General features: G+C 48.6%; 1 protein-coding gene across 1 annotated transcript; it reads left to right on the top strand.

Annotated features, from left to right (window-relative positions):
• The first annotated feature begins 6,928 nt into the window (after positions 1-6,928).
• On the top strand, positions 6,929-9,171 carry LOC144159542 (uncharacterized). The gene has a single exon (XM_077691107.1). It carries the CDS (start codon positions 7,093-7,095, stop codon positions 8,227-8,229), a length of 1,137 nt encoding a protein of 378 aa, XP_077547233.1. The 5' UTR covers positions 6,929-7,092; the 3' UTR covers positions 8,230-9,171.
• Positions 9,172-10,325: the final 1,154 nt, after the last annotated feature.

A 10,325-nucleotide genomic window follows, 5' to 3' on the forward strand; every position in this document is an offset into this window, starting at 1 on the left:
GCAGTAATTAAATACCTATTTTTTTCATCGGAATGTCATTCCCCATACATTGTATTTTTTACGCGAAGGAAATGCGGATTCTTAAGGAGGGTACATTGTTGCTCTTTGGAGAGTACATATGGGTTTTTAATTTCTCACGTAATGTCATTGTTAAAGCCTGAGTGGGTCAAATGCGCACTCCAAACGGGTAAGCAACAAAAATAAAAAAATGCGCTGTACAGGCTTCATTCCTGGCTCGTTTGTGTGGAACACAAAGTTTAATCGTGTGTTATCTTCTGGGATATCTTTCCAGTGCTTTGAATGCGAATTTTCCGCGATCTCTTAACTATCTTCGGACACCTCATAAAAATATCTACGGACGGCGTAGCACCGCAGCCTGCCATGAGCACCACTACTGTGAATACCGCCAAGGCTTCGGATCGATGGGATGGTGTCGCTCTCTGTCGGTAAAAAATGACACTGCACGTTTGGTTCGAGTTTCGGCAGGTGGCCGTACTCTCAGAAAGTTTGAAGATGAAAAACAATAGACCCTATGCAAAATGCGCCCCGCCATCTCACGTCGACTCCGGTAACTAGGTCCGCCATTTTGGTACGGTCGTTTGAAACCGAAACCAATTGGCAAAACATAGAAGGCGGGCATTGACCGCTCTTGGTGATGGACTACAATGCCGGAGCATTGCTTCGTGCCTCAGTGCACGCAATGCGGAAATACCGGTCCAAATGGAGGAAAGGTACGTGAAGTTCCACGCTTTTGAATGAACTTTCTCACGCGAACTATGCCGGTGCGAGCAACCTTTGAGTAACGCTGGGCGCGGTGCGCTGGGAGCGAATATTTGTCGTTGGTTCGCTAAGCGCGGGATTCCGTAGTTGCTGTCCGGATGAAAAATACAGCTGCGTTGGAGTTCTGTGGTCCTACCTTTGTATTCTAAATGAAGTCTGAACGTGCGCCACCTATTCATGCGACTTACAGCGGCGCTCGACCGGGAAAACAGTACGACACGTTGCCAAAATTAGGCTGTTTCTTTGCTCGTTCCTGTGGCTCTGCGCCCGCTTCATTTCATTGTTAAATGATACCGCTTAGCCCCTACAAGAGCCTTTATCCTACCTAGGGCTGTAAACAAACTTTTCTTGCCGCACTACGCCGTCACGGCGCGGTTGAAAATTTCCTCTGTGGCGGGCGCGCACGGTATGGGAGTGTGTTGTTGGTTTTCTTTTACGTTGCATTTAGCCGCGTGTCGTTGCAGAAGTGGCGTACACTGTTTTATGATGATCTAACGGTAGAAAATTCGTGCTTTTGCACTTGGTTCCCGATTTGCCGGACTGAAAGGTTTGTTGTTACATCAAGTTAACTTGGTGCCTATTGTCATTTCAGCCACGATGTATTTGCTGTCGAATATTTTGCGACTAAAATACACACTCACTCCTCTAGTTTGTGACATGCTGCATGCATACCTCCGACGTAATGATAGTAGCAATTGATGTAGGTAGCTGAGACAATTTTCAATTTTGATTAAAAAAAAAAAACGGCCAGAGTTGCATCAGGCCGCAACGCATCAGCTTGAGTGCTTTTGCATTTTTTGCATCCACAGTGAAAATCCCAGTAAATTAAACTACTTCGCTGATTTATAGCGCGTGCACTATAGCAAACTGTGGATACAAATGGAACAAAGGGAAGCATTCGCGCACCCCTGCATGCCGCGGTCTAGTAAACACGACGTTTCACAGCCTCTGCGTGCTCGCGAGATGACCACGGCGAAATGTGGCATGAATGCTTGCTGGTAGCTCATAGGTGACCCTTCAGGTGCCATGCCAGTCCTTGTTTCTGTCACTGTGGGGGGTGATGCCAGCACAACTGGGGCAAAAAAACCATTCCCAAGGCGACCAAGTTTTCTCCCAAGCGCCTGCACGGCACTTTGCTGCTACTCGCATTGCTCCTGTACTCGACGTGCATCGAACAGACGCATTGGCAAGGGAAGAGAGGGGCCATTTTCTCGCGGGCTTCTCCAGTCAATGTCTTGGACGCTCGCTGGATTGATGCCCTGCTGTCTCGGACGTCCCCACTGTTGTGGCAGCTCAGTGCACGCAAGTTCCGATGGCACCTCTTAAAACCTTCGGCTTGCAAGAGGGCGAGTAGGTGCACAGCAGCCAGGATGTGACTCCATGCTCCACTGCAACTCGCCGGGCAATCGCACGCTCCCTCACCATCGCCCCACTGTCCGTCTCAAACGTGAGGCACACAACATAGGGCCGGCCACTTTTCTTCTGGGAGCGAAAGCAGCTGCTGAGCACATGGATGAGGCCCAACCTGCAAGAACAGAGAGAGTAACAGTAAATAGCACTCAGGGAAGAACAGGACTAGTCCGCCACACTTTATGGTAAAGGGACAGAGCAGAAAGAAGTGGCCGCAAGGAACAGACTCAAAATGACCAGATTTTATGTCTTCCTTAACACTGTTGCAAGGGCAATAATCTACACCTCAAACAGCAATGATGTCAAAATTGTTTGTCAAGTTCGAGCGTGCAAGTATCTCTGCATGCTTTGTTAATGCATTTTCAAGAGAAGGAAGTTTAATATTTATAAACCTCACCGTGGGTAATGATACCAGTACCCGCATAATCGTGTTCGTCATAACTTAAGAAAGCAATAATATGATTATCTGGAAATCACTTCCAGAACCTTTCGAGATATATAGGTAAGCATTCGGGCAATACCGATGACCCATCGAATTAAAAAAAATCTTCTAGTTCAGTGAGTTCGAGCTAACGAGGTTTTATCAATTCGTGCACACCAAAAACATGCGCTTTAGAAAGAAACACAACCACCCCACCGCCAAAAAAAAGAGAAGAAAGACACACAAACAGATTTTTGTGGCAGAACATGCGCAATAAATAATGAAAACACACACAAAAAAGAAAATTCAAGGCGTATGTGCGCTTTTGTAGTTGACTTCGCCGCAAAGCGCGATTGCTTTGCGGCAAACGCGCGGGCGGACGACCGTCACGGAAAACGGCCGCAACCTTTCCGTAAACATCGTCGCCAAAAATCATCCCGCAAATTCGATGTACATTTGAAAATACCTAATCCACCCACTAGCGGTACGGTCTGGCGATTGTCGCTTTCCTCTTTCATTCAGGGTTACTGCAACAGGGTCGCCGCTACGCATTTGCATGGTAAACAACGGTGAACAAAGTGCTATACAAATGCTCATACCGGTTAACTCGCGTCAAGTAAAAAACAAAGAAGGATTTACTTACTGCGAGTCGCACGTGTTTGTCCGCACCAATAAGGCGAGCAATGCGCCTCGGTGGCTAGGCGGCATGCCCTGCTCCGCTGCCGCTCGGATGGGTCTTTGGCGCGGCACCCCGAGTGGTATGAGTCTTCAGACACCGTCGGCAGCGCAGACAAGTGCTTCGTCCAAAATCCGCGGTCGGGAGCCAGAAAACGCCGTCCAGTTTGAGCCATACCGCGTTACCGTCACCTACTCTTCCACAGTAAACAATACGAGACTTCCCGATCGGCGCCCGTACCAATATGGCCGACGGTCTCGTTTACATCAGTGTTGCTAGATCACCAAGCAATTTCGCATAAGGTCTATTATGCATGGGAATGCATAAAATTCCCACCGACGACTCTGGCGCGTCAATGCAACCAGAGAAGCAGTTCTAGTTCAACACCTGCCCTTTTGCGAAGTTTCTGAGTTCAGGAGAGCTACACAACGCACTCACTAAGGACTTGCCCACTTCGAAGTTTTTTTGGCTGGTGTGCCGCCATATGCGTCAATGTGACGGCGTGTTTCTGACTACGAGGGGATTCTTGGAGATGTAATTTGGGTATGTTAGGAAAGAGTTTCGCCGGTACCCCGCCCTTCGTATCGAGTTGTTCCGCGTGCTACCAAAAACTGTGTCATTAGCAGTAGGAGTGAACTCCCGGGTGATGAACTTGCCGCTGTGAAATGAAGTGATTTAGGTGCAATTCATATACATGAGAGCTGTATATCATGCTCCTAAATGTGCATATAGGCAAAACAGGTTGATAAGCATTTTATGTACCTTCACTGCGTCGAAATGACTTTTACTCCCAAGTAAAAATTTCTCCCTGAGGCTGTTCAGCGCTTAGAATGGTGTGAACGCACTTTGTAAACTGCTCCCAAGCAACTAGGGAGTGGAAAAATGAGACACAATCCCACAAGTACTTGTAATCGGCGTCGCAAGCGGATAAAAACACGTTTATTTCTTCGATTTCGAACTTGCATAACTGCTGTTAGTTCTCCTCACCTTCACTCGTGCTGCTCACAACGCTCACTTTCGCGCGGACTGTTAGCGAAAAGAGATCCCACAAATTCCTCAGCTTGAATTGTGAAATACACGATTAATTCAGCCGATCTGATATACACGAGCCTCATGAAAATAGGCTTCACTGCTGCACACACTTGCACTGTTGAGAAGATCTTTTTTTTTGGACGCCATATAAGTAGTCTAGCGCCAAGGCCCTACCCTGGTATTCTGAATCCTTCCTCCATTCGAGTCTTCAGTGTAGGGAGTCCATAAAAACCATTTCCACATGCATAAGCATTGCGGAATCCTCCTTTCAGCCGAGCGGAAGGAGCAAATGGAGTGGAGGGGTCACTCAGAATACGGCCCTTGAGTCCCTACGAAACACCTTTAAAGACTCCATACACCCCTACGAAGCGCTATAAATTGAGCCCCTTTAGGTCGGCTTTCTCGTGTACACAAGTGCTCTGCAGGTAGACATTTGAAAGCGAAGCTCTCCGTGCCTGACTGATGGCGTCGATGTCCGAAGTAAACGCGCTACAGGAAAACAAAACGTGTTTTACAAAACGATGACGATGATAAGGAAGGGCCCATCAAGCGCCTTAGTAAAGCAAGCAAGCCCGGGTCCCTCGCGTTATCAAGTCGACGCCCATCCGACTGCATCATTCCGACACAGTCGAAGCAGTTTGGATTTCGAACTTTTGACTCAGGTTGCATGGGGGAAAGATTCGCCTTTTAACCATCTTTCTCCAACGAAAAATCGTGAACCCCTCCGTCTGACGACGACGATGGTTGAACGCGAAGCTTTCTCGTGAGGGATCGCTACGTTGTCATCGGTGCTTGGACTTTGACTCTCAGACGGTTTGGACTTTAAACCGCAGCAGCTTGGAATCTGGCCGTTCGCCATGCGATTTCGTACGCAGGAAGCTTCGCGTTCAGCTGTCGTTGTCGTTAGACGAAGGGTGCATCGTTTTTCTGACTAATTTCCCACGTCTGTGCACCCGTCTCCAAATCCAAACTGCTTCAATCAAGTTGGAATGGCGCATTCTCTATGGGAGGTGTTACAGCGTACCTTAAACAAAGATTTTTCTGCGGATTTTCATGAAATTAGGTTTCTAGATATAGAAAATGGAGGGGGTGTACCTGACTACTTCATAATGTTGATTGGTTGATTATGGGGTTGAACGCGCCGATGCAACGCAGGCGGTGAAGCGCGCCGTAGTGGAGGGCTCCGGATTAATTTTGACCACCTGCGGATCTTTAACGTCCGCCGAAATCTCGAACACCCGGGCGTTTTTGCTTTTCGCCTCCTTCAGAAAAGCGGCCGCCGCGGTCGGCAATCGAAACCGTGTCCTTGGGCTCAGCAGAAGAATACTTCATAATGTTACTGGCCTTGCAAGGTACATGGAAGGCTCGCATGGCCCTTCGGTACAATGACGTAGATGCGAGGCCACGGAGGGAATAGTTCTGTGGGAATGTCCGTTACATAGTCGCGGTGTTGACAGCCGAGCCTAGTCCAGCCGATTTTTTTTTTTTTACTGTGCCGGAGAATGTGGCGAAGCTACCGTTTTTTTAAACCTGACACACTAGCAAGATATGTGCTACTGCCTTTTCATGTGGCGTAATTTTGTTGATGTTTTGTATGTGTGTATTGACCCAAACCAGGCAATAAAAAAGTGTTGGAATGGTGCGATCGGGTATAGAGAGAGAGAGACAAAAAATTTTATTTCTCCAGCAGAGGCTGATGTGTGGGCGTCGCCCCGTGGAAGGCGTCCCTAGTCCGGGATGCCTTGACTTCGGCTGGCCGTCCGTGCTCGGGTCATATCCGGGTCCGGGCTGGCCAGGGCTGGCCAGGGCTGGGGACAGTAAGCGCAGAGGGAAGGTTGTTGGGTGGGGAAGATGAGGTGGAGACAGGTGGGATGTGGATAGGTATTCGTTACGTGGGCTTCATAACGGGAAGGACCCAGGTTAATTCGATTCCTACTGCCGGAATTGCCTTTTGTTTTTCACATCAATCACGATAATCCTCATCGACAGAGAAGGTTGGCTCTCCTGCAGTGCGTTTCGGACGCGACAAACGCGCTCAGTGAGACATAGAGACCATCGCTTTAAAGGGGCTTTGATTTTTATGCAGGAAGGTCTCACGGCCTTACAGTAAATACCTCCACAACACCCCATGTTTTCCTCTGGAGTGTTACGCGCCGGGGACTATTAAAGTCGGCCTCAGTACTACACACAAATGCAACGCTGAGAAGAAGACATTTTTCCAGGGACAACATGAGTAGTATGGTATCAAATTATAAAGGCCGCAGCACTTTTTATTAGTAGCATTATCATGCGCAGTGAAAGTACGACACATCAAGGATTACAGACGGACAGGAAGCTTTCTTCGGTGAGTCGAGTGCCCATGTTACGAAACGAATGAAAGCGCACAGCGTTTCATAGTGAACTTTGTGCTGCCAAAGGCTTACGGCGTGAGCGGTTCTGCTGACTGTTATGACTGTGCCTCTCACCGCAGAGCATTATCTTCGGCAGCCGCCGGCGCGCGACGCACGCGAAGTGGCGGCACGCTCAGCGGCAAGGGCGATGCCCCGCGTATTTATATGCCCGGCAGAGTGCCGGGCAAACGGGGATTCCCCTCGCGCCGCCAACGCTGGCGCCACCTGGCCCGCCAGCGCCAGTAAACAACGGACAACTCCATTCGCCCCGCGTTCTGTGGCCTCGCTTCAGTGCATTTATCTGAGTCTTCAGCGGCAGCTGGATTGTTTCCGTTCGCGCTTCGTAACAAGCCATCGTTGGCGAAAAGTTGTCTGAACTTACAATGCCCGCTACGGAATACACCCTGACCGGCTTCGGCGAGTTCTTCGAACGCCGTCGCGTTGCCTTTGTCGAGCCGCTGCCCGCCGTCCGGTTGTGTGCTGTGTGCGGAATAGTGGCGTCGCGCTCGCGTCTGCTAACCTGCGGCCACGTGCTGTGCGATGCCTGCCTGGGCGAGACGACTCAATCCTGCCCTTTGGACGGACGTGAGTTCGTCGAGGCCGACGCCTTGTCGCTCCACTGCTTCGTTTCGGATCTGGGCCAACACCGAGTTCACTGCATCAACGCGAGCCAAGGGTGCAGCTTCGCGGGAAAACTGTGCGAACTGAACGAACATTTGGCGCGCTGTGTCAGTGATGAAGTGGAGTGCTCGAAGTGTGGCCAAGCCATGGTGCGTGGAAAAGCCGTGCAGCACCAAAGAGAGTGCGACGGTGATCCGAGTCGGCGGCTGATCGGTGACACCGAAGGGCGGTGCATCGCCGAGGGGCTCGTAAACGTGAGAACGGATATTGAGACCTTGCGTGAGCTGGTGACGAGCCAGGGGCACACGGATTCCGTCGTGAACGAAGCCAACGCTCTCGTTGAACGGATCAAGCGTCTCGAGTTGCAGTTGTTGCAACCGGACGTCGGCGGTAGGACGCCGGACGCTGATGCCGGGCTGAATAGACCCTGGCCGTTCCGACGGGCAACCAAACCTCGTAATCACGTAGCCGTGTGCAGCTTCGGGGAAATGTACAGCGCCCTTGACTCCCTGAAAGAAAAGAAAGAAGCGCTAATAACAGGTCGGGTCGTAACCTTGGCAGGTTATACCTTCCAAGTCGACTGCTGCCTTGAGAACGACAAAAACGAGGGCGTGAGGGTATATTTCATGTTTTCTCTCAAAGGAGACGCCTGGGATAGTTACGTGCAGTGGCCTTTCACCAAGCTGGTCACGCTGGTCGTCACGCACCTCCGGGATGAGAAGAGAGACATCAGGCTCGTTTTGCGCCCGGAAGTGGATGCCTACGTTCTTGCCCTGAGGAAACCGATCCCCAAACAATTCAATGCCGGCATCAAGTCCGAAAATGTGCTGTGGGTGTTTCTTGAAACCGGAGGCTTTATAGACAATGACAGCCTCTACCTCAATGTCGAATTTGAGTGATAGTGGAATCAAGTCCGAAAATGTGCTGTGGGTGTTTCTTGAAACCGGAGGCTTTATAGACAATGACAGCCTCTACCTCAATGTCGACTTTGAGTGATAGTTTAAATTACGCGCCTTGAACAGTTTGTATTGAAGTTACGTCATACACGACTGACTGATTGCTTTACTTTGGCAAAAGAATATGCCTTGGATAGCCAGTGTTTTGGCAGTGGAGAGCTATATGTAAATTTTCTAAATAATTTTGCCGATATGCAGTGCTGATGCGCGTACCTGAGAAGTGGTTTGCGTATAACCGCTACCAATAGTTCCCTTATTTTTCAGCATTTGGGTTGGGGTAGGCTAAGAAAAAAATCCCTACGAACACCTTTACTCACCCCAACCCCCCTCTCGAAACAAGACACACGCTACTACCTGTGCAAGTTTTGAACAGTGTGCAGTGCAAACATACAACAACAGAAGCAGAAAAAAATTACAGTCATTTCATTAACAGAAAGTGCGCAATAGTCCCGAGTACACGCATTTTGCAGAAGTTTATAAAAATAATAAAAGCGAAAAAAGACAGTTACGTACAAAACAACGTATTGCAGTTACCACAGGTAGGAGAAGCGCATATGACATACAATCGATACCAATTAATCGAACCGGATGGCTTTCACGCGATTGATTGAGCATTGTCTTCTCATGATTAATGCCGTTTATGTGACAGAAATTTGGCAATTCTGGAATTTTTTTTCAGCGATACGGTTCCATAATTCGTTCTGCAAATGGTAATTCTATAAATTTCATAAGTTCCTGTGGAGTATGAATAATTCTTGCGCTTCAGGAGGAAACTTGGGGAGTGAAAATGTCTTTGTTGTGTAATAAAAACTGGCTGCTAAGAGTATGAATCAATATACTGTATCTTCATTATTTTATGTTTCAGAAACAGCTCGGCGGACGGTCATCAAAAGCTGCAGATGCTTCTCTTACAGGAAGGCCGCGGGTTCATTTCGCGGCCGCGGCGGCCGCTTTTCTGATGGAGGCGAAAAGCAAATACGCCGGTGTGTTTGAGATTTCGGCGCACGTTAAGATCCCCAGGTGGTCAAAATGAATGTGGGGCCCTCCGCTACGGCGTCCCTCATCGCCCGTGTATCGTCGGCGCGTTACACCCTACAGTCCATCAATTCTCTCAAAGGAACACTGAAGTGAATTTGTCAAGCTTATGTTTTTGCTTGTATTGCGTATACTGAATCAAATAAACACAGTTTGCATCGTTTATTAGGTCGATAAGGAGATATTTATTTTATAAAGCCCGAAAGAAGAAAAATTACCATGCGCGGTTTGCGGCGGCCGCACCAGCTAACAGCAGTGAAGTAAATACAAGGTGCTACGTGATTGGACGATGTCCAAGATTAGTATTCAAACCAGTTTCGATTGTGTGAAAAAAAAAAAAAAAAACATGCATGCCATTTGACGTTATCTTTGGCTGGGAATTCTCGATATATCAGCAATCGGCATACCGCGCTTCTGCCATGTTGTCGGCTGTAAAATGCGTCAGATGAGCCTACCAGCACCACTTGTAATCGTAACGATCACTAGTCTAGCCGAAGCGTACGCAGTCGATGAACACCCTGAGCGTCACCGCAGGCCCTCAAATGCCATGCGCTTTCCATCCCATATTCAGAATTGCCTCACTCATTCCTGTATCGTAAAAAGCGTGTTCGCACCAGGCCAAGGGTCTGCTGATTCTGGCCTGTGCCCGCAAGCTGTCGGTGCTTGTGGCAATACCAGGTCAACGAGAACTCCTCAGCACGTCAGTGTCAGTCTACAGGTGTTCTGCGAACTCGCTCGCGGAGCAATGAACGTTACAGCGCAAAAATGGTGAATTCAGTATGGAAAATATTGCACAAAAACAAATAAATCAACTTAATAAAAAAACATGCGCTTTCATGGATTCTAACTTGCGAATTTCAAAACAATGTACCTATTCCTCCACACCACTCGGCCAAAAGCCAACTCTAGAAGGGGAGGAAATATTAAGTGCATATTTCATAGCCTGTTTACATTTTTATTTAGTTTTAGCCTTGCCAGTGTTGCGGAGTTACCACTCCGGAATT

Source organism: Haemaphysalis longicornis, unplaced genomic scaffold (assembly GCF_048455015.1).
Source record: "Haemaphysalis longicornis isolate Haplotype H1 unplaced genomic scaffold, Haemaphysalis longicornis Haplotype H1 scaffold_10, whole genome shotgun sequence".
Taxonomy (NCBI): domain Eukaryota; kingdom Metazoa; phylum Arthropoda; class Arachnida; order Ixodida; family Ixodidae; genus Haemaphysalis; species Haemaphysalis longicornis.

Excerpts from the sequence above, each read along its gene's own strand:
- LOC144159542 (XM_077691107.1), top strand. The coding sequence starts at position 7,093 with ATGCCCGCTACGGAATACACCCTGACCGGCTTCGGCGAGTTCTTCGAA.